Here is a 24,169-nt window from a genome sequence, read left to right on the forward strand (position 1 = left end):
TGTTGATGGTACAACATCAAACACAACTCTAACTTACTTTCTAGCAGTATCCTTAAGACTATCAGTTACCTTATGACCAGTGGCAGAAGCAGACTCCAGATCACCACCCGACACCTGGAATGCTGTATCATGGGAGCTGCTGGCTTCTGCAGTGTCCATGTCCTTAAAGCTTGGATTTGTATGAACTGCACAAATGTTTTTCCCTCTCATTTCTTCAACCACTGGCTCCTGTCGAACATCCTTGCAAGCCTTCCCAGATTGGGCGTTATCTAAAAATATGGCTTCTGAATTAGAATAAACACATGGTTACTAGACTCAACCTGTGAAAGTACAAATTTTTTTTTAAATATTACAACAAAAGCTTTATAGTATTTTACTTACAGAAAGGTAAACTTCTAAACAACCATTCCAGATAACTAGTGAAAAAACCACAACCAAACAACAAAAAAAACAGAAAACTGCTGCACGTCTCTTCAATATTCACGCATAACTTACTGATAATTTCATAGTCTTTGAAACTAGTATCTAGTCAAAGTACAGAGAGGCTTTTTTTTTTTTTTTTTGTCAGCTTTACACTTGAGTCTAACAAGACTTAAATTTAGCCAGCTGGAGATTACTAAGCTATTAGATCCTCTGGACTCTACTATTACATTACAGAAGCAATTAAGACCAAAAAAAAAATGTATAGTGGGCTCTTTATCTAGCCACTGAACTCAAGATAAGTATCAATAGGGTGGGCTTTTTTATGTAACCATTAAAGTATTAGAAGCAACAGAAAAAGAACAAGGCAAAACAGAACTAAAAACCACATTACCTGAAAAAAATTCTTTTGCTTTTGGCGATTTTGGAGATGAGGCAAAAGAGCAAGCCTCTGGAATTTCAGGGATAGGGCTGAGAAGAGGTTTCTTAGAAGCCATCTCTCTTTCCACATATAAAGGTTTTTCTTCTACCTTTTTCTTCCTTCTTTTCCCATAGCTTGTATGTTTTCTTTTCTGAAAAGATCAGGAATATTGAACACAGCACGATGTAATTGTCGTGATCCTGTACAGAATTTTTCTAATAAATAAGTGACACCATTACTGGATTTTGATGGATAACAGTTGTTTCCCCTAAAACAGAACTTCCACTTTCCTGCCATCACCAAATTAATCTAAAAAACTCAAAGCAAAGGAGAACTACTTCTCAAACATGAGATCTGATGTGTCAAAGAAATTAGTCTTTCAGCTCAAAACCACAGATTCTTCATTCCTACTAGGTTTGAAAATGAGTATGTGCTTTCTCTCCCAATAGAGTAAAACAAAACCCTTCCTCAGCTCTCACACCTTTACAAATACTTAACTAGCACATAACTGAGCAAGTTCAAAGGACTACTACAGCATATCCTTGGTACACTTGGTAGAAGAACCCGAAGCTCATTTTCTGTCCCTGAAGGCTGAAAAGCGACACCCCGCCCCCTCACCTCCATAAAGTACCCTTTTTGCCCTACAAGTTTTCTTACTGACAGGCAGTAAGAAAAAGGGGTGCGGTGGTAAGTGCAGGAAAAGACGACAGGCATGAAGAGAATAGTGGCAGCAACAGGAAACACAACAGCCTTTAGAAAAATTTTGCTACAAACAAACTAATCACATAAAACACACAAGAAAGAAGAGACACGTGGACAGAGTAATGAAGGCAGCACTCGCTGACTGCAGTGGGCTGTCACTTACTTGTGTCTTTTTGGCAGCAGATACGGTTATATCCTTTTGTCTTTGAAACTTATTCTTTCTTGGATTTTTAGTATCTTTAGCATTGTTAGTATTTATGGACGTTGAGATGCTGACATCAGTCCCCTTTGAAATAGGGCCGCACTGTTGAGGAACATGAATTTTAAGCCGTTGGGGTGCACATGCATACACTTTTGTAAAAAACAACACACCAGAGTCCTACAGTCATAAGGAGCACATTGTAATTAGTCTCCATTATTTTGTATAGCACATTGTAATTAGTCTCCATTATTTTATATATGAGGTCATAAGAGGTACACACAACTGGAAATAAAGATCTCCAGAGCTAGTCTCTTCACACAGTACAGTATAGTTGTATTTGTACAGAAAGGACATTCTAGTGAGAAAATGGTAGATTTTCATCTTCAAGCTATTTCTTTCAGAGAAGATAGGTTGTTACTTTTTTCATATTATTTTTTTTGTTCCTGCAATAAAGCACAATAGAACTGTACAACACCGAAGCCTGAAAACATTTCTTACAGAAATTGTTGTACACTAAATTTATGGACTTCAAAATTCCAGCTACCAGAAAAGATACACGTATGATACTCTGCCTGCCTCATGGCTAGCAGACAACAAGGTTAACAAGACCGGACTTGGGAACACAACCACATTTTCAGTGATACCAAAAGTCATCACAGGTTGCAGAATAAACTTGACTTTATTAGCCTCTATCTCATGTTCCTATGTCGCAAAGAAATTAAACCAAATAGAAAAATTAGACAGAAAACTTTGTTTCCTTTCTCCTCGATTTACTGTGATTGTATGCTTTAATTCCCATGAGTGAAGCCCTGATCCCAAGAATGAAAGTCTGTGAATAAATCTCTTCTAAATTTTGTCAGACTGTTTGGGAAAGTTCATGGAAAATTCAATAGAAATAGTAAATTTAAGTATCAAGCTATAACCACTTTCACTCAAAAATGAGATTTCCTTAAAACAATTACCTGCACTAACAAGAGATATTTCCACATACCAGGATAATCCTCATACCTGAGGCTGTAAAAACTCTTACTAGCATCAGGAGGCATAAAAGGTAACAATTCTGCCTGAATAAGTTAAAAAAATCAAACCAAACATCATCACTAAAAAAACCCAAAACTTACCTTCCTTTTTCTAGAAGTTTTTCTCATATCAGATTTGTCAGTTTCTGCTATTATAGATGAAGAAAATAAGAGTATTGATTCAGTTTTAACACAAAGTTAATCACATTTTGAGGAAATGATTCACATAATTTCTAACATTACGCACAGTGTGTTTAGTCATCTTAGTCCTGATTAAATAGTGAATTAAGTCTTAAGAACTATCAAACATGTTAAGATTATAAAAAAAAAAAACCTTAACAGCTTGCTTTACAAAACAGAGCAAAGCAAAACTTGTAAGGATTTGGCAACAAAATAATTAGCGCTTGCGCAGCTTTCATAGAGATACATCCATATACATGCACAAATGCTTTTCAAGGTATTTTATTCTTGCTATTTTAAAAACATCAAAATTACAATATCTGAATCAAGATAGTAAGCCAATTACTTAAAGCAGTAAGTCCAGTCAGATCAGCCACTTTCACAGAAAAATACCACAACGTCAAACAACGGGTAAACACTGCAGCTGCTGCAAAGACCTTTAGAAGAAAGCAGCAGCATTTAAATTTTAGCACAATTGAAACAGCCCCCCCGTATAAAAACAAAACACCCCTGTGTCATCTCTCAATTTTCAGATACAGAAAGATGCACTAGTGACAAAAATACAAGTTGGAGTTACCTTCTGCATTTTCAACAGGTAAGACGTCTCCTGCAGCAACAGAGCCCTCCAGCAACTCTTGAAGAGGCTCAACACATTCCTTTAAACAAAGGAAAAGTTAATTTTCTTTAGCAATATACTCTATCGATACATATAGAAAACTACCTCGTCCATTATTTTTTGGAACAGCCAGGCAATTATTATTTTTTTCCCCTTAAAGAATGCAGCAGCTCATTTGCTGTATATGGCAAAAAAAATACAGTATCAAAAGTATATGAATAAGCCAAGGCAAAAACATTTTATATGCTACCAGTACTCAGCTTTAAACATAGCTCTACAGGCCAAAATGCTATTTAGAATTCATAAAGCAAAAGAAAAAGCTGTCAATGTCATTTTAAAGCTTCAAGCAGACAATTTAATATTTCAGCAATTTCTTTTCAAAACCACACAGACCAAAGAAAAAATGAAACAAAAATTGAACATTCACAGAGACCAAAAGGCTATTTTAATAGCTACAAACAAAACAACAAGCCAACAAACAAAATCAAAAAATACCATATCACAACAAAAAAACTTACATCATCGCAGTCAAAGTTCGGCTGGGTTAATGGTTCTTCAATGAGACTCGACACTACAACGAGGCTATGACTGCTTAATCTTGGATGATGGCCTGGCATTGCTCCTTTGCGCAATGGAGTATTTGCAGGCAAAGTTTCATCAAATATTTCTGGGCTTAGAACTTCTCCAAAAGTAACTTTTCTCTTCTTTGAATGTTTTTCAGAGCTGTGTCTTTCGGCTTTCTCTATCATAATAAAATACACAGACTGCTTAGTGAACTTGGAACTTTCACAGAGCACTTTTCAAGGTCTTTTTATGGGTCATAGCATTCTTTCAGAAATCAGACACATTCCCCAAACAGCAAAATACCACCTTTACATGTCCTGTATTAATTAAAGGAGAAAGAAAATAGAAGACTAGAAATGACTAGCTGTTCCACAATTCCAGCTGACAAGTGTAAAATTTCTTGAAAAAACAGGTGATTCTGTTCTAGTGTTAGAGGCTTCCTGAAGCTTGGTGTGGGATTTTTTTTTTTTTTTAATAGTCATTATTTTCCTTGACAACTTTATTTTCTGCTTCACACAGTAGGATGCCACACATGAGCTGCTTCAGTGGTGGTTAATGCACATCATTCTTCAGATTTAGCAAAGACACAAAACCTTCTGAACCCACATAATACTCTACCTATTTAAAAAACAAAAGGAGAATCTGACCTGTTTGCAGTGATTCAAAGATCTCAGCACAGCTGGAGACTGCAAGAGACTCACCTCCTCCTCCGGCAACTGCATCATTTGAGTGTTCCTATCAAATTTAAACAAGACAATCATCTATTCAATACAATTTAATTAAAATACTGTCCTCGTTTAAAGCAAAAGTGAAAATAACTTTTTTTCTGTAAGCAACATTGAATAATCAGTCCTATTGCTTAAAAAACCTACTTGTTTTCTAAACCAACAAAACAACATGCATCTGGATCTTCCCATAGCATTAAAACTTCAAGTAAAGCTTCCAAAATGACCAAACAGCGAACAGATACCTGTTGATAGTATTACATTGTTTCCAATGCATGTCAAAAAGTATTTTTAACAACAATTCAACTTCTGGTAGTCCAATAACGACTACAGAATTTCATCTTTAGTACCTCCAAGCCAGTTAACCAACCTTCATGCTATCCATTAATCGCTTCGTTGGCATTTTCTTCAATACAGATTGCAGGTGGGAGCCCCTCAGTGTATGGCCACCTAATGAACTCTCTCCCGTTCGAAGTGGTGTGACAGGTGACTTGCTTTCATCAAGTATTTCCAAGCTCAGTTCTGCAAAATTAACTTGCTTACCTCTTAAATCGGATATAACACTACTACTACTGTCTCCAGTGACGTGGTCAGAACTGAAATCTTTAGAGCAAGTAGACAGGACAATTAAAGACTGAAGTAAAATTGAGAAGACCTTAATATTAGCAACATGAACTACAAACGTACACGCCTCCACAGATTCTGTCCATCAACATCACGAAAAGAAATAAATTGATTTGTTTCTGCATTTCTGCTATTATTGTACCACATTTACAAAACATACAACAGCAAAAAGGAAGCACCACATGAAGGAAAAAGACATTTTGCATAAGGATTTCTCTCAGCCATGTACACTGGGGGCAGGGGGAAGATCCATATTCTCTAACACAGGGAGGGACTCTGTGCAATGACATCCCTCTCTCCTTCACAGGCATGAACTATTCAACCATACTTTTCCCTAAAAATGGCCTGGCTAGCAAAATCAAGGAAAACTAAACAATTATTCTCAGCCTGTGTCTCAGTTTGAAGTTGCTTTTTCTATCAGAATCGAACTGCTAACATACCACCCAAGAGGCCCTAGCCCACCTTCCAAATATTTCAGCTCCTCTCATAAAAGCTGTTTCCTTCCTATGAATTGTGCTTAAGTAAAAACACGTTTAATGCTGTGCTATACTGAACGAGCTCTCAATTCAGTTCTTAATCTGGGATTTGAGCCTTCTCTGCAGCAGCACTTGAACAGATCATTATTTGTAGTACTTTTTTTTTTTTTAATTCCCTCATCAGCCTTATGTCAGTTATATCAGGTTTCTACTAGATTATAAATTGTAGACTAGACAACAGACGTGGAATGACTGCTTATGAAACATTTCCTTACAAATATTCTAAGTGTTTTTACTTTCTAATAAGAATATAACAAAGATTATGATAGTGATGAATCTCTTACCGTGGCCTGTTTCTAAGGTGCCCCTAATCAGAACAGTCTCCAAAGAGTCAGTAGGATTGTGTTGCTCATAAACCCATTCCTAGAAGAAAAAGTTACAACATTTTAAATATATCGCACCCCTTTATATACACATCCACACAACACGATAAAGAAATAAAAAACTATTTTGCAAATGCTGCCTTTTAAAATAGCATGAACTCTGGAGTTTTTTTAATCCCATTGACGAGGATTTCAGAGTTCTCTCAATCATCCACTACTTCCGTTAAATTTCTTTTCCCAAAACACCAACGCTAAATGCTTAAAAGGATTAGACATCAGAAATGCAAAAAAAAGACGGCACAAAAAACCTGTGTATTTTAATAACTAATTTAAGAAGTTTCTTCCTAACCTCCATACAACTGTTAGATTATCACCGCTGTTATACAGCTCGGAGGCTGCTAGGTCCAGCAGCATCAGAGGACACCCCTAGCAAAACAGACTGCAGCTTCACTGCTTTTATATGTGACACTAGTAAGAGGATCATTAGAGATACCTATATAGAAAACAAACTAGCTTCTCCATCTGTATACAAGTGCATCTTTTTTTTTTTTGCATGGAATAAGCAAATAAGCATTGAGCAGTTGTAAGGTGAAGATTAAAATTTGCATTTGAATTCATCCCAATGATCAATAAAGCTGATTTTGACATTTGGAAAAAGCTGTATCTGCCAGATGTGCGAATATGACATCTCGCATAGCTACAGCTGTGGATTCAAAAGAATTGAGACATACTGAGATTTTATTAATAGAATAAAATAAGCTGTTCCATGTGATTATCAGAAAACAGTATAATCTTATCGACTACAGCAGCTTATAGCATCCACATTCAAACAGGCACATGTAAAAGAAAACTGCAGGTATCTGAGGTTAGGCTACATTCATGTTCATCCCAATGGATCAGTGTCCATTCCAGATTTTGCTTCCTTTGACTTATCATAAGACAACGTGAAATTCTTACATGGGAGATTTACTGTGCTATTTCTTTTCTGTGTTCTTTGCCCACACTTATGTAAGTACCTTTGAAACAGCAGCAGCAGGTTCAGTGACAGTCACACCTTGGCCCGAAGACAAGATGGTGCAGATCTTGAGATCAGACTCACTGCTGTGGATCAAATTTTGTCTTAAACTGTCTTTCAAATCAGCTCCATTGCAGTCTGACGTGAACTTTCCACTCCAGCGATCCACATTCCTCTCTTTTGTAAAAGGTACTTTGATCTGAGCTGCATCAATTAAAAACAAAACAAAAACCAAACAACAAACCACAAAGACAAGTTTCAGATTTTTCAATGAATACTCTTTTTGTGTTTCTTCACCAAAAGGATGGTGAGATTCAAAGAGCTAGGCAATTTTCTAGTCAGGAAAAATAAAAACACATGCATTTTTTAGTTCTACTTTGAAAATAACATTACCAAATCTTCAAAACAAAGCAATTTATTCTTTTCATATAAATATTATTAAGACCACCAATACCAGAGATGCATTGTAGCTTGTTTTACACTATCCCTTTCTCACAGTTGCCACAGTACTGCCTTGACTTGCTTTTGCAATAGTTACTACTTTCATTAAGAAATAAGGACGTTAGCACCACAGTAATGTAATGTCTAAAATTGCTGCACGTAAAAGTTATTAAACAGAGGTCTGCGCTTTATGATCAAGAGAGATAACAGTTACAACAGCTAAAACCAGTTGTCATAAAAACCATTCTGTTTCATAGAAAAAAAAGTGTAAAAACACTAATGCTTACTGAAAAGTAAATTAAAGGGTATAAATCTACAAAGTAAAACTAAGAAAATGGTCACCAAAAATAGTAGTCTTCATTTTCCTTTGGGGGTTACTCTGAGAAACCACTATGCAGGATGCACTAAGAAATAAGATAGATTTAAACAAACAAACCCCCCTCCATCAGTCCTCATAAAGGAAGATTTTCTTTTTGGTTTATATTAAGTGTTTGTAGTTTCGTACTTCTGGGCCTAAAGGAAGACCTGATGTTTAAGATAAATCATTGACCAGAAATATAATCAACTTACAAGAGCCTGCTTCCTGGGAAGCACCATCCACTTCAGCCTCTTTTATTGATTTAAAAAATGTTGAGAAGCTATCAATCTTGTCCTTCAACGACCTGATGTTTCCATGTCTATCCTGCTAAAACAAAATTAATCTCATGAAACTTTTCTTCCGCTGCCCAAGATGACAGGGGCTTTACTGCTTTGTATTTGTACTCATATACAAATATATATAAACATATAAAACAAACTCAGAGAAGCAGCAAATCTTGTACTTAATCTGGCTGCCATTTCAGTTGTATGGTAAAAATATGCAAAAAAGGAATGGCATCAAGAAATTTGTTAAGTTTTACTGGCTTTCATAACCTGTCCCCAAAATTTGTTTTCTGACAGTCTGTGCTAGTTTGAGTGAAGAACAAGTCCGACTGAAAAACAAGTCATTTATGCTAGTATTTACTTCACTTTGAACTATCAACACTTTCATTAGCCAAAAATCAAGCATGGCAAAGGCAGGAAAGTGAAGGTTATGGCAAACAAAAGTTAAAATCTATCAGCAAGCCAGACACGGAGAAAGGACTGCAGGCTCCACACAAACAAAACCTCTAACATCCCCGTATTCTTAAGTAAGGCGTCCAATCGAAGCCAATAAAATTAAGGCCATGGTTATTCTTTCTGGCTTCTTCCTGAGACTTGCCTTCTCTTCTTTCTGCAAGCTTACGTTGTTTCCTGGGAGGAACTACACTGACACATTAGACATTTAAGAAAGACTCTCTCACCTGTGTAAAAGCTTCATTTTGCCTGTTGCTTCTCTGTTGGGCAAGGTATTGAATAAGACTGTTATTTTCTGGTGACCCCCGTACTCCAATCGATGATCTTCGCCGAAATTTTAAAGTTGAAGATTTCCCTGAAACTGGGACAAGAAGGGTGGGGATAACTTCCTTTGTAAGAATATCTAAAGCTTTAAAATGGCAAGTTTTTTCTTTTTATTTTAAGAGTGGTTTATGCTATTTATGAAAACATCCAAAGTTACCTGCTCAGCTCAAGAAACCTTCTTGAGGAAAAGCAAATTAACTTCCTAAAGGCAAGTTAAATATTAACTAAACTGTACACCAAATGAGGAACAGTCTTTCACTTTTAGACTTGCTAGTTAAAGAGCTGTGTACCAATACTTGCAGGATTTGTCTTACTACTCCTTTGTAAAACTCGCTAATGAACTGGACACAAAAAAGTTAATGAGTGAATTATAGCAGCATGGTATCACAGACCTATCCTTGGGCATGTTCAAACTCAGCCAGATAACCCAAACCTGACCTAAATCGAAGTCTTTGGTAAGAGGTTGGACTAGATGACCTCCAGATGTCCCTCTGAGGACAACACTCATTAGTCGCTCCAGCCTTACCTATAGATGGTTCAGTAAAACTTTCTTGACTAATCCCAAATTCAGCAATTGTTACAGTTGCAAAATCAACAGATTTTTTCTTCGGTTTCTCTGATATTCCACAATCAGGTTTTTCTTCTGCTTTGTCCCTATTAGGTGTCAAGTAGCATTCACCCTCCAAAGAAACAGGTGTACTTGAAAACTTCTCCTCACTGTTCACAGGCAAGGTAGAGTCACTGACCATATCCCCTTTTGGCGTATCAAAAAAGGATTCAGTAATCTGGCAGCTAGCATCCTCCCTGTGGTACGATTCCTTCAGAAGGCCTTTGGTGTATTTTGGGATGTATCTCTGCAACTGCGCCTGGACCCCATCACTTAAATTCTCCTTTGTGGATGCCTTTACAACTTTTAATTTAGTCACTGTGCAAACCTTCTGGTCTTCGGACAGATCAGGGAAAGAGGCTTCTACCTTCTCTGCAGTACATGTACTCTCATTTTTTTTAACTTTCAGGGGAACTTTTACATTCTTAGATTGTCTGTGCATTGTTAGTCATTTAAGAAACATTCATTCAATCTTTGCTTTCTTGTAATCACAGATACCTATCAAAAGGAAAATAAGGTAGTTTAATAGTTTGCTAAAGAGCAAGAGTTTGGTAACATTCACAAATTTCTACCAAATCTAGGATTTTCCTGGAACAAGGCATTTAACAGCATGGCAGAAAGGGAAAGTCTTATCTCCAGAAAGCTACATAGAAAGGCTACGCTATAAAGAAAAATACACAGCAATATAAACCTGCAATGGAAGTGTTTTGTGAGTAAGGAAATACAAGGCAGTGCTTTCACTCAAGCTTCATGTTAGGCTCCAACACGTTAAGCACAATCACACTGCAATTGTTTTGCTATAAGCACGGCAACAAGTATTAGCAGTTTAATACTAACTGGAAAAACGTACAACTGACATATTTTGCATTAAGTTTCCTGGATTTTAAGTTAAGCATGTAGAATTCAATAACATAAGCCTGAAACTTTAGTTCCACAAATTTACCTGTTTTGCATAATGCAAATTAAGTCACTAAATACGGCACACAACTTCTTTTTAAGCCCACACTAAGCTGAAGCCTACACGGACCTGGTTACACAAACGAGAGGTGACTGTATGAGGGAGCAGCCCCCAACACCGGCCCTTCCCGGGGTGGCCCCTGCCCCCAAGGGCTCCCCATACGTATCCCCCTTTCCCGGGCATCCCAGTTCCCTCAGCACCCATCCCCTGGGCCCTACCCCAGTTCCCTCAGCACTCGCCCCTCGGGACCCCCCCCAATTCCCTCAGCATTCGCCCCTCAGGACCCCCTCCCCCCCCCATTCCCTCAGCACTCGCCCCTCGGGACCCCCCCCAATTCCCTCAGCACTCGCCCCTCAGGATCCCCTCCCCCCCCAATTCCCTCAGCACTTGCCCCTCGCCCCCCCCAATTCCCTCAGCACTCGCCCCTCGGGACCCCCCAATTCCCTCAGCACTCACCCTTCGGGACACCCCCCCCTCAGTTCCCTCAGCACTCGCCCCTCGGGACCCCCCCGTTTCCTCAGCACTCGCCCCTCAGGACCCCCCCGTTCCCTCAGCACTCGCCCCTCGCCCCCCAATTCCCTCAGCACTCACCCTTCGGGACACCCCCCCCAATTCCCTCAGCACTCGCCCCTCGGGCATTCCCCCCTCAGCCACCCTCCCAGCGCCCCCCGCTCCTTTACATCCCCTCACCAACACACCCCATCTCCTCCCGACCCCCAAACCCTCCGGCTCACCCCACCTTACCCACCCCCCTCCCCCCGCGCTCCTCGCGCCCACCCCAACGCGCACCGCCACCGCCGCACGGTACCCGCCTCCCACATTCAAACCGGGCCGCCGCACCGCAGCGCATTCCTCCGCGCTCCGCCCCCCCCCCCCCCCCACTCGCCCACCCCTCTCGGCACCGACGGCCAGGCAGCGCGCTCATGGCTACGCGGGGGGAAGGCGGCTGTCGGGAGCCGGTGCCGTGCCGTGCCGCGCTTCTCGCCGGCCTCCCGCGGGGCCTCATAGGGACCGGGGACTCTTTGTCTCCCTGCGCGGAGGGATCCGAGGCCGTTGCTCGCGCGCTAAGACCTGCTTTCAAAAAGAAAAAAAAAACCCAACAAGTCAACGGGCTGCGCCCACGTGACAGACCGCGCCAATCAGGGGCGGCTCTGCCTCAAGTCACACTGTATGCAAATGCAGGGCTTTATCTCTCCTGTGATTGGCTACTAGAAGCCCTCCGGCCCGCCCCCGCCACCCTGTTGGCATATCCCCGCCTAAGCCCCCCACCCGCCCAAGCCCCGCCTCTCCGACGGAGCGCGTTTTTTATTGGACAGTAGGTGCGCCCGCGATTGGGCAGGGCTCATGTCGGTCAGCGCTCGCTGCCTTCCGGGTTCGGCAGGAGGAGCGGGCTGCCGCCGCCGCCGCAGCATGAGGCGGGTCACGCTGTTCGTTAACGGCAGCCCCCGGAACGGGAAGGTGAGGGGCGGGGAGGGCGTCGGGCCCCGCCGCCAGCCCGCGGCTCGCCCCCGCGGGGTGCCTCCCCTTCCCTCCCCTCTGCCGGCGGCGGTGTTCGCGGGGCGGCGGGACGCGGCTGCCGCCCCAGGTTCGGTGCTGGGGAGGAGGCCCCAGCGGGCGCCGTGAGGAGCCTGAGGAGCCCCCGCGGCTCCCAGCTGGGGCCTGGTGCCGCCGGGCAGCGCCGCTGCCTCCCTGCCCGCTAGCGCGGCGCGGGGCCCGTCCAGCCCGGGGCTTGGAGCTGGGGTCGCAGTTCCAGCCGCCTCCGCGGCGGCGTTGCCGGTGCGGGCCCCGGGGAGCGGGGGGGCTGGGCAGCGAAGCCCGGCGGGGTCGGGGTGGTGCCGCGTACGTGCGCCAGTAACCGCCCTGAGACAGATCTGTGGGGCGGGGGGCGCCGAGGCCAGCCCCCTCCTCGCAGGTCCCCTACAGCCAACACCGCATCCTCCCCGCTGCCTGGCTCGGGGCCCGGGTCCTGCTGTCTGGGGGTGTCCGGTGGGGTGTCCGGGCCCCAGGGCCGCGGGACTAGTGCAGGAAAAGGCCCCGCGATGCCCCCGATCCCGGGGTTTTCCTACCCGCATCTCCTGAAGACAGTTGATCTGGCTGTGGTTTAATCTTGGGGTTTGGAGAGGGAAATAAATTCAGGAGAGGCTTGGAACAGGACAAACAGCGGCGTTTCTTTAGGGATATTTCCCTAAATAAATATTTATTTATATTATTAATTATTTCTAATTAATAATAGAGTAATATTAAATAAATATTATTATTCCCTAAATAAATAACTGAGTCATAATAGCCTTATAGTACCAACACAGGTCCTCCAGGGCTGCCACCGGAGTCTTCACGAGAGCTCACCCGATTTTAAGGCAGCTAGGTTTCCAATGCCAAAATTGGTTTGTTTGTTTCCATTTCCCAGTAAAAATCCGTACATCCCTCTTCTCCCCCCCATAAAAAGATACTGGTAGCTCTGGTAACAACCCTGCAATGGCAGGATCCGTACAGACACGGTGCTTATAGCTGCCTCTCTTCTGCAGGTCGTGGCTGTGTATGGGACGTTGTCAGATTTGCTGTCTGTGGCTAGTAATAAGCTCGGAATAAAAGCAACCAGTGTTTACAATGGAAAAGGTGGACTCATTGATGATATCGCTTTGATTAGGTAAGGCTTAGCCAATGAAAGGCAGGCGGATGCAGGTTAAGAGACTTACTAGGCTATTAATCCTCTGACCTTAATCAATAACCAGTACTTTCCTTAAAAACAGATGCCCTAATTTCCAGCCAGTATGCCCAGAGGTGCTTTCATGCCTCAGGGAAAAATAATACTGTCTTTTGAACTTCAGAGCATTTCTGTCTTGATGAATCAGAACCTGACACAAGCTGTGCTTTATGCCCTTTAACATCCTCCTGCCTTGATTTGCAGTGCAATGCACATACCAGGAAAATCCCACTATTCTAGTCAGCACATGGATGAGGTTGTTTTTGAAAAGGAGACAAACTCTGGCATTGCTTTGGCTTCATAGAATACTCCCAGAGTGGGGAGAAATTTTGTAAAACTAAACGGGTTGAGTAACAGAAATGATCCCTACCTGGTTGCTACAGATAACATTTCCAGTGAGGTCAATTGTATTACCATCCACTGGAACCTGCAAAATAAAGCTAAAAATCACATACTGAAGTTCTAACTAACGGCAACTGAAGATCATTTATCTGAAACTAAGCCAGAGAGGTTCCCACCATCAGTTAGATGAACAAAAATTTATGACTTTTGTTTTGTTTTTTTTCCTCTTTCCCCTGCCCCCCCCTCTCTCAGGGATGATGATGTTTTGTTTGTCTGTGAAGGGGAACCATTCATTGGTAAGTCTCTGTGATTCTTAGGTTTAACGGTTTGTTGAATGAAAAGAGGGTTTGTTTTGCTTTAATGTAAATCTAAATTTTTTTTCTGCCGTTTTCAGAAGATACCTCTTATCATTTGGAGGATTCAGAAATACTCACGTTTTTTCTAATAATTACTGTGTCTCATCTGTGTAGATCCTCAAACTGATGGGAGACCTCATGAAGAGCTAACGGGGTCACACACAGATTGGTTAACACTCAATGTTGGAGGCCGATACTTCACCACTACACGGTAAAAGTGCAACTAGTTGGTTTTGTCCTTAAAGGACTTGATTTCAGTAAAGTAGTTAAAGCAGCTGGTAGTGTACATTCAGTCGGTGAGGCTTCAGATACTCTTGCCAAAGAGCTGGAAAGATAACTTACTAGGGAGTAGGAGGTCTTTGACTTCTGCAACTTTCTCTGTACTTCATATTTGCTATCACAATTTTGCAACAAATTCTTAAACAGCTTAATATGTAGTAAAACTGGCAAAAAGCCTGAACAGGCCTAGATTTATCCTTGGAATATTCCGGTTAACTTATGTGCTTTGTATTTTTACAGTACTTCAGGTCAGAAAGGTTTTTTGCTATCATGCTATTTGAAGTTATATCAGTACTGTGTTGTAGTGTTGGGATGCTTATCATACACCATTATTACCTTCAAGCTGTGAAAGGCAGAAAATACACTCCAGCCACCAACTTTGTCTCTTGAGCAAAACAGTCCATTGTGAAAAATAAAACTGCTGCCTTTGTTTTCTAGGAGCACTTTGGTTAACAAAGAACCTGACAGTATGTTGGCCCACATGTTTAAAGATAAAGGTTAGTATATTGAAAAAACCCACTATTTTTTAAGTAACTAATCAGCAAAGTAGGTAAAAGGCACTATCGAGTTGAGATTCTTGTTCGTAAGTTAAAATATCAAAAGTACGTTAATGTATCAAAGCAGAAAGTGCAATTATTTTTTTTAATAATTGTCTGTTTCTCTGTTGCCCGTATAGTGATTATCATCTCACAAACTGAAAATATCGCTTCCATCCATAGCTAACATTTCAGGGTCTTTTTTTGTTTGTTTGATTTTAGGTTTTCATCTTATTGTTGCATCTTGCTCAGTTTTGTCAACAGAATCAGTGAGCAAACACTGTACAAGAGAGCCTTTAGGAAACAGGGGCAGACTGAAAAACTGATGCTGCTTTTATTCTAGCAGTGATTCTTATGTATGTGATAAAATGCTTTAGTTAGTTATAGCAGGAGCGAGTTTGTTTTAAGGTGATTTTTTCCCTGCCCCCTACTCTTCTCCAAGAAACACCCTTTCAAGTGGAATGTTTCATAATCCAGTACCCTTTGGTAATAAAAATCTGAAACTGAAGCAAATGCTCTTCTATTAATATATCAAATTTAATTATATATATGTTGTGGAAACAGATGCTTGGGGAAATAAGCAAGATCATAGAGGAGCATTCCTAATTGACCGCAGTCCAGAGTATTTTGAGCCAATTTTGAACTATTTGCGTCATGGACAGCTCATTGTAAATGATGGCATTAATTTGCTAGGTAGGTATTACCTGTATGACATCTCCTAAATTATTACTCTTTAGAAGTTAAACTTTGCCCTCAGGTAAACATGATAAAGTCAGTGGGACTTCTGTATGCTCACCTAAATGTTTGGGATTTTTCTTTGGTGAATTTATTCTCAAGCATTGCAATTCCATGTGCTTGGTTTAATGAAGATAGGCTGTTTCAACTTACTTACCTTGACAGCATTAAAAATTCTCCATACTGGATTAATAGCTGGCTGTAATTCTGGATATGGTGTCTTTAACCTAATAATGGTATTGGAAACACCCTTTCTCAGTTATTTTTTTCTTTTTAGCTGCAAGCAAGCTCGCTTTTCTTCTATCCACTTACATCTAATATAACGTACGTGGTTGTCAGTTTTATTAAGTTTATGCATTTCTTCGAGACTCCTTCAACAAGTGATCTGTTCATCTTTGTTAATGTAGCTAAAATGTGTAAAAGGTTTAACAAGTAGGGAACATCAGCTGAATTGATGCTCCTCCAGTAGTAAGGATGGATTAACCCACACTTTCTGGCATGTTCTTGGTGTGGCTGTGCACTGCCTTCTCCAGTAAGGGAAGAAGAGCGCTCTCTTGTTTCACGACTCCCTGTAAATAACAAATACTGCTTTGTTTTGTTAGGTGTTTTGGAAGAAGCCAGGTTTTTTGGTATCGATTCACTAATTGAACATCTAGAAATAGCTATTAAGGTAACTTGTTTCCTTTAATACACGAAATGCACGTCTTGTTTTTCCAGGCAATATATAATTTAGTCCTATCTGTATTAGCTTTTAACAACTCTCTCAACAGAACTCGCAGCCAGCTGAGGATCATTCTCCCATATCTCGAAAGGAGTTTGTCCGATTCCTGCTGGCAACCCCAACCAAGTCTGAGCTGCGATGTCAGGTGCGAAAACACAGGTTTTGTCTTGATCTGTAGTGTTGGTGTCTGGTGGGGATATATCCTGCAGTGTCGTGTGACAACAAGGAATTCAAACAACCTGTGCTTTCGCCCCTTCCCACTTTTTAATTGAGTTTATATTCCAAGCTGTAGCAGAGTGACCTTAACATGAAATTTAAGTGTGCCCTTTGGGCTGCTTTTCTTCTTTGGGTTGAAGGTTTCCTGGAGAAGCAACTTGTTAAGCTATTGTATTTAAATGTAAAATGCACTAGCAAACTCAGTGATAATGCTGATACATTTGCATGTTAGTTTCATTACTTTTACGTAGTGGAATAGATGGTCTTCTGTGTGTGTGTGTGTGTGTATATATATCTGTGTATACTTATATACACAATTCCCTTAACTGTTTTGTTTTCAGATCTACACCTGTAACTTTCTGGGGTTTCTGGTTTTGTTTTTAGGGTCTCAATTTCAGTGGAGCAGATCTTTCACGTCTGGATCTTCGCTACATAAACTTCAAGATGGCTAACCTAAGCCGTTGCAACCTAGCGCACGCCAACCTGTGCTGCGCAAATCTGGAAAGAGCTGACCTCTCTGGATCCGTGCTTGATGTAAGAATTGCGGCGTCTTGGAAAGTCTGGGCTGTCCTTTAGTTATTTTTAAAGGAAGGGGAATTGGAACAGGCAGAGCAGTGTAAAACATGTAGTCCCTCAATAGTTTTTTGCAATTGTTCTAGTTAAACCACTCAAAAGCCTTTTGAAGTGATCTTAAGTTTAAAAAAAAAAAAAGGGCAGTGGGTGAGAATTATCTGCTTTCCTGAGAAGTAATATAGCAAGCTCTTACACTTCCTCACAGTAATGTGGCTGTTGTGCTTTAACAGGATTAATTTCCAAAATAGAAATGAAAACTGTACTCTGATAATTTTCAGTATTGTTCATCTTCGAACTTTTATGAATCTAACATGCCTGTCTCTATTAGTGTGCAAACCTTCAGGGGGTAAAGATGCTGTGTTCCAACGCAGAAGGAGCATCTCTCAAAGGGTGCAACTTTGAAGATCCTTCAGGCCTTAAAGCTAATTTGGAAGGTAAGAAGTTTTTTGCCTGTTGGCTGCTCTGGAAACTGAACCTGGTGTTTGTCAAACTATATGACGTGTGAAGGGTTGTGCTGCGGCTTGCACAATCCATATTTTCATGAGAAAAGGCCAAATACTCGAATGTGTGACCATATAATCATTAAATTCCAAGTTCTACCTTGACCTCTGTCAATTTTTACGTGGCTCTGAGGAAGCATTATTCTCGAGTCACTGTGTTTTCTGAATGTTTTTTTCTCATAAAACTGTTGGTTTTGTGTTTTAGGTGCTAACCTGAAAGGTGTTGACATGGAAGGCAGTCAGATGACAGGAATTAATCTAAGAGTTGCAACGCTGAAAAATGCAAAACTAAAAAACTGTAATCTGAGAGGAGCAACGTTGGCGGGAACTGATTTGGAAGTGAGTTGTGTTTCGTTTTATATACTAACTAGTCAACTGATAAAATTTTGGGAATTGCTGGCTTTTGGCTGAGTTCTCCAGCTTCAAACTAGACAGAGTGAACTAGTCTCTTTTCAGTCTTAGTGAGCTGTGGATGATCTAAGGAATCGTTCTAGCCTCAGTTTGGAAGGTGAGTCTAAAGTCTTGGATTTGCCAGCACCTCAGAGCCACAGAAACGGCTTGTATCATCTCAAAGGTGATGGGTGGAAATACTGCTAAACTGAACACTTGGGGTGCGAGCATGCCATCACTGAAGAGAAATGCTGTTGCCTGGGTTTGTGTTCTGGTTTTGTTTTGATTCTGGGACATCATTTGTAGAGTAATGATGGAATCTTACTGACTGGTAGCATGTGGTGCATTGCTGTCTCTATTAGTAAGAGAAACTGGCTCGTTTTGCAAGCTGTGTACGTGGCTGTTCCTCCTCAAGTACTAGAGAAGTATTCAGAGTAACGCCTGGTGAGATTGCAAGAGGCAGCTTCTTCCTAGCTTTGTTCAGCAAGCATTAGGAACGCCTGGAAGAGAATTCCATATAAAGAGTGTAAGTCTAACAAATTAAAAATAAATCAAGCTGTTACTGTGAAAAGGAACTACTCTCTCACAAGAATTAACTAAAACTCGAAGCCAGAGTGACAGACTAGAGGTTCACACAGAAATGTATGGAAGTGTATGTGGGTTCTGTATAAATGTGGTTAAGGTACCGTTTTGAACAAACTTCTGGGTATATTCAATTAACGTTTCTTTTTCTTTTACCCTTTAGAATTGCGATCTATCAGGTTGTGATCTACAAGAAGCTAATTTGAGGGGATCTAATGTAAAAGGAGCTATCTTTGAAGAGATGCTGACACCTTTGCACATGTCTCAGAGCGTCAGATAGGGAAGAGAATATGCCGAAGAGGAAGGAATTAAAACATTTCTCGTGACTTTCTTCACCTCCTCCCCTTATTAAGTTAGAAGTACTGGTTATTAGACAACTTACATTTGTAGTAGTGCCTAAGTAAATTCTTCTTTGGTCAGTTTTGGGGAGGGAGCTTTTGTTTAAGAGGCAGAAACAGACGTTGTTTCTACCTTTTGTGAGCAGAATGAGGAAGTGGGCTGGTTCTACAACCAGAATGTGTGGCTGGTTTTGCTGCAGGGAGGGTTAAATAGATTCATCATTTAGCATTGCCTCACTTTGGAATGCATTTTAATTTATAAAGCACAATATATGCAATTCTATTTATTAAATCTGTAGCTGCAATATGAATAGAAAAAGTTATTCATGTATAGTAGCAACAAAGTTCAGGTTTACAGTTAGACTAGTGTATTTATAGTTAGTCTCTTTGTTCATGCACAGTGTATTAAATGACGGATGTGGTTTAGACAATGTCCACAGGATGTTTTCAGGTACTTTTTTTTTTTTGTTGTTCTGGGGTGAAAACAGCAGTCAGCTGTCGTCATAGGTAATATATTGCCTTGTAGTACTTGGAACACAGGTAGGGAACAGCTTTATTATCCTCTGACATATGCAGTGGAAGCTGCTTCCGCTGAAGGGAGCTGCCTACACAGCAGACTTAGTTGTAACTTAAACATCCCTGTTCAGAAATTGGATGTCATCTTTAATCCTTGCCAAATTAGTATGAAATTGCACTATCAATCAAAGCTAGTAGGAAAAATCCCTTTGCTTTCAGATGTCCGAACTGCTCCAAACTTGGAGTAGCTGTAATTTTTTTTATTATTATTATTATTCGTTGTGGGGAATTAAATGTATATAGGAAAATACAGTACTGTCACCAAAGTAGAGATGAGCAGTGGGGCCGCAGCACATGCTCCACCCTCCTGTTACTACTCCAGTATATGAATAAACGGCACCTGTTTCCCCTCAATGTACTATGCAAATACTCCTGGACACTGAATCCTGGACAGCATGGGCATAATCCTTTTCCCAGCCCGCTCTCAGTATTCCACTTAGCACCCGCTAAAAGGGGCTGTAAAAGCATCTCGCGTGGGGCAAAGTGCCCTTTCTGCAACTGCTTTACTTTGGAGAAAACGGGGAACTGTGTGACTTCTGCAGCGCAGAAAGCCGTGCAGCGTCTCTTCATGTGGGGGTGCGCTTTGTTGATGCTGTTTCCACTGTAGAATCAATCTAGTTCTCATCTAACACATTTGTTTTATACGCAATCAAAAAGCACATGAAGAAACTATACCAAAAAAAAAAAAAACGGTGCATCGAGAACTCTTACCTCAGAGGCTTGCTTAAAACACCCCAAAGTTAAAACTAACCTTGAATCTAAAGCAATCCAGCTATGACTGGAAGTTGTGAACCAATGCATCCTAAAACTTAGGGAATGTGACGCTGTTAGCAGTAGTTTGAGTTCCATGGTCACTTCAGTGGGTTGTCTTTTTACTTGAGTGCAGATTTGCTGTCCTCTGAACAGAAGCCTTGTCTCTAGTAGTTACAAAAATGCTGCTTTGCCATCAGTCTAGAAAGAGATCAGTTCAGGAGCAGTATACGATTTCTTTACGGGGAACCGCAGGATTCTCCCTTATTTTCAAGTTGGGTTGACTCAGGCATATGACATGAACTTGACTCACGATCCCACGGTGGTTCAGAATTGGGATTTTTATTTCCTCCAGATTCCCAGGCCTCTTGATCTGGCTCTAGGACAACACTGTATCCTCCGTGAAATATACCTGTAGATTCAAGGGAAATGTTTCAGCGTGATTTTGGAGTCCTTTCTCCCATTTCATCGCTTTCATTGAGAGTGATGTGTATGTTGCAGTAGAAGATGATTCCTAGGGCTAGAGAAATAAATGAATTATTTTTTTTTATCATGTTTTGTAGCTGGCAGAAGTAAAATATTGTATGGAAAAAATCTATTTTCATAATCACTGTGTATAAAATATATTTGAACTTTCACTGAAGCACTATGTTTTGAATAATCACAGCATGTGGCATCATTCATTCACAGCTGAATTTAAGGTACCTCTTTTGCTATGACAAAGTTGTACGAATAGCCCAAAGTGGCCTATTCAGAAGTTGCAGGTTCCAGCCTGATTTAAATTACATGAATAAAAGTGTGTAATATGAAAGTGGCTTGGTTGTCTTAATATAAAAAAATAATCCTAGTCTTTTCCTGTGGGAAAGACAGTGGGTTAGAAGAGAAGGAACTTTTGACTTTGATAGCTCCTTGTACACAGGCTTAAAAATATTCTATCTGAAGTTGGTTTTGCCTTCCATGAGACAGTGACTGGATCTGTATGTAACCAGTGCTTTCTCAAATGGACTAGTAAAGTAGGAATTGCCCACATTTGAGTGTTTACTTTATGAGAAGACTGAGTTTTAGATGTCATTACTTCTGCGCAGGCCATCTGCACTATGGCAGGCAGCAGCAGAATTTCAAACGTAAAGCTGACCTGCTGGAAAAAACAGCAACCTTGCGTTGTGGGGATGGCTGCGGCGTTTCTGACACATTCGGTTTGAGAACTTGCACCGGGTTTTTTTGACTTGTCACTCATCTGCGACACTTTTCAGCTTTTCTTTGTCCCCACCCTTCAGATTTGCTTTATAAAGTAGTTGGAGTCAGAAGCCGTAACCACCACTTACATAGCTACGTGCGCTGCGGAGGGATTATCATCACACGCAGCTCAAGTTTGTAAGGAAGTGCTAAAGCTAAAGCTAAAGAAAAAAAACCTGTCCTTGCTCTATAAAGTGCTCTTGAGTTCAGTCTAATGAATTCTGGGGCACAACAGTGCACAAGTGTACAAATGCAGCACACAAGTGCTGCGCAGCACCTCGAGAACAAACCCAGAAAAAAAACCTTAGTTTGTTCTTCAGTTTCTCACCTCCAGTGCACATTTTTGGGGTTAGGAACGCTGTCTAAAAGGCCTAAGTGACCCAGAGGATTAGGATATGCCTTTCCAACACTTGGGATGAAAGAGGGGTCTCGATTCTTGGAACGGGGATCCATATCCAACCCGACAAGTCCTTGACGTCCACCTAGGTGCTTGGCAGCGGCGGGCATGAAGATTTCTCTCCCCAGAACAGAACAACTAGTGCACTTGCAAGGTCTGGGAGCAATTCTGAAAAGCCTCCCTCACCCCCACTCGGGTGTCTGGAAACTTAACGAGTTCAGGTGGTAAAACCCCAGCCTGACACTGACGGTTTGTGAGAGCACAAAGCTGGGACCTGCCTGCCAAGCCCAGACCGAAGCACCCCCGGAGCCCGGGTCGTACCCCTGCTCGCACTCCACCACCATCAGTGGTTTGTGGTTGCCTTAAAACGGGGCCATAAAAGTATCTGTGGGCAAATAAAGAGAGTTGTCACCTTCCTTCTCACCTGCCGGCTCCTTCAGGTAACAGGACGGTGGCCCAGAGTTGAAGTGCCATGAGGAGTGGTTCCAAAGAATGTCTATCAATATGGTGACAGGAGCTTTATAGAGATAAATATATATATAAAACCCCAGTATTTATATATATATATATAAACCCAGTATTTATATATATAAATATATATTAAAAATAGTATATATATATAAAAAAAAATATATATATAGTATATATATAGTGGGCAGCAGCCCACTCCCCCTGCAGCTATGTGCCCTTCTGACACGCTCCCCTAGGTCAGCGTTGCAGCCGTAACAGGAACCTGTGGAGAAACAAACTTACTGAAAGAAAGGAAGGGCAGACTGTCATCAGTCCTAGCTTAAAACACTCATTAATAAGAGGTGCAATTACTGGGCTAAGCAGGCCTCCTTCCCTCTTTGAGTGCCATCCCTCAGGATGAACAAAATCTTCTGTTCGCCTTGAAATAACCTTAATTTTTGCTAGGGAAGGAAGGAGTCCTAAAACACTGGTACGGGAGAATCTCCCACAGGTGATGTGCCCACGCAGAGGTAACCTTTCTCCCACTGAAACAAACTATTTTCACAGCTTGATCAGTTTATCGGCTGAAGTTAAATGTTGGCCACTCCGGCCACGAGTGGGAGAAGCATTAGAGCAGGAAGAATTACTCTGTGCTGGAGTCACTAAATCCTCCTTACATTATTTACTTACTAATCCGTTAATCTCAAAGAGGTCACGGGAGCAGGAAGAGAGGATGTTTGAAGAACGCTGAACACGATCCATTCAGCTGCACACAAAACAGTGCACAGCAAGTCGGAATAGCTGCCAGGTGGATAAAAAATAAATAATTCCGTTTCTGCAGTCAAATTTACTGACTGTAACTCCTGCATGCAGACTCCTATCAACTCCTTTATAAAACTGCAGCGCGTAAACCCTCGCGAGTCTGAGAGAACGAAGAACATGTGCGCGCACACGCATATAAATGTATATAAAATCCAAAATAATAGCGGTGTCTGGGAGCCCTGTTCATGAGACTCCATTGTGACAACAAAGCATGTTTACAGTCCGATATACTTGTCCATTTGATCCATTTAACAGTACTTTGCATTTTATAGAGCAAAGAATACCAAGGCACCTTAATTGAAGGATCGAGGAGGAGGACATTCAAAGGAGTGTGCAAAAAGGCTCCGTGTGCTTGTGCGACCACAGGCTCTTGTTTATGCCCCGAAGGACTGTTTCCTTCACACCTGATAGACAGAGACGACAGTGAATTTCAATTTCAAGTCCTGGAAGTCTCAACGAATTCAAACTCACCCGAGAACTTTCACTTAAAAAATTAGAAGCCACTGAAAGAAAAGACTGTGTCTTTTCCACAGGATAAAGTGGAGTTCCGCTGGCTTTGAATGTCAGATTTACAGCCTCTTAAAAGAAAGGCTCTTACTTTTACGGCTCTTCGAGAAAAACAACCGAATTTAATAGCTACACCGGGGGTGTTCCAATTATGTGCTTTACTCCTGCTGCATTACAGCGATTTTAAGAACAAAATTGCAGCCTGTGCGATAGAATTAGATAAAGTTACCTGCTGTGAAAGGTTTGGCATTGGGGTGGTTGTATATAAAAAGTGAGATGGCAGGTGTACTTGCAAGACATTTTCGGACGGAGAAGAGCTGGAGTTATTCTGCCACCTGTCTCAGCAAGCAGGTAACGTGTTTGAACTATGTACCGTACTCCCTTTTT

At 41.3% G+C, this 24,169-nt stretch overlaps 2 protein-coding genes across 17 annotated transcripts in view; one reads left to right on the forward strand and one right to left on the reverse strand.

Moving 5' to 3' along the window:
- CDCA2 (cell division cycle associated 2) overlaps nt 1-11,989 on the reverse strand; it is a 36,528-nt gene extending 24,539 nt beyond the window's left edge. For 6 of the 14 annotated variants that reach the window (XR_013924614.1, XR_013924615.1, XR_013924616.1 and 3 more), the window contains exons 1-14: nt 10,758-10,976; nt 9,734-10,312; nt 9,111-9,238; nt 8,359-8,473; nt 7,349-7,551; nt 6,294-6,372; nt 5,220-5,452; nt 4,772-4,859; nt 4,079-4,302; nt 3,522-3,600; nt 2,867-2,913; nt 1,707-1,847; nt 815-992; nt 70-284 (exon numbers count right to left, since the gene is read on the reverse strand). Coding sequence is in view for 9 of the 14 variants with exons in the window: in XM_080370331.1 (XP_080226457.1) it covers nt 70-284; nt 815-992; nt 1,707-1,847; nt 2,867-2,913; nt 3,522-3,600; nt 4,079-4,302; nt 4,772-4,859; nt 5,220-5,452; nt 6,294-6,372; nt 7,349-7,551; nt 8,359-8,473; nt 9,111-9,238; nt 9,734-10,256 (2,253 nt within the window). In the remaining 5 variants the exon portion in view is untranslated. Of the gene's footprint in view, nt 1-69; nt 285-814; nt 993-1,706; nt 1,848-2,866; nt 2,914-3,521; nt 3,601-4,078; nt 4,303-4,771; nt 4,860-5,219; nt 5,453-6,293; nt 6,373-7,348; nt 7,552-8,358; nt 8,474-9,110; nt 9,239-9,733; nt 10,313-10,757; nt 10,978-11,584; nt 11,631-11,662 lie in introns of those variants that run through there. The other 8 variants (XM_080370330.1, XM_080370329.1, XM_080370325.1 and 5 more) reach the window with 8 other exon arrangements.
- Nucleotides 11,990-12,078: 89 nt separating this feature from the next.
- Nucleotides 12,079-21,181, forward strand: KCTD9 (potassium channel tetramerization domain containing 9). 3 transcript variants are annotated; one of them, XM_080370341.1, is made up of 13 exons: nt 12,079-12,230; nt 13,298-13,419; nt 14,071-14,114; nt 14,289-14,385; nt 14,892-14,950; nt 15,554-15,682; nt 16,327-16,394; nt 16,495-16,590; nt 17,046-17,195; nt 17,563-17,668; nt 17,940-18,073; nt 18,191-18,242; nt 18,870-21,181. In XM_080370341.1, the coding sequence occupies exons 1-12, from the start codon at nt 12,117-12,119 to the stop codon at nt 18,194-18,196; spliced, it is 1,125 nt and encodes a 374-aa protein (XP_080226467.1). In that variant the 5' UTR covers nt 12,079-12,116; the 3' UTR covers nt 18,197-18,242; nt 18,870-21,181. The 3 variants fall into 3 exon arrangements, with proteins under 3 accessions (XP_080226467.1, XP_080226466.1, XP_080226468.1); XM_080370340.1 differs by lacking the exon at nt 18,191-18,242; XM_080370342.1 differs by lacking the exons at nt 15,554-15,682; nt 18,191-18,242.
- Nucleotides 21,182-24,169: the final 2,988 nt, after the last annotated feature.

Source organism: Falco punctatus, assembly GCF_963210335.1.
Source record: "Falco punctatus genome assembly, chromosome: 20".
Taxonomy (NCBI): domain Eukaryota; kingdom Metazoa; phylum Chordata; class Aves; order Falconiformes; family Falconidae; genus Falco; species Falco punctatus.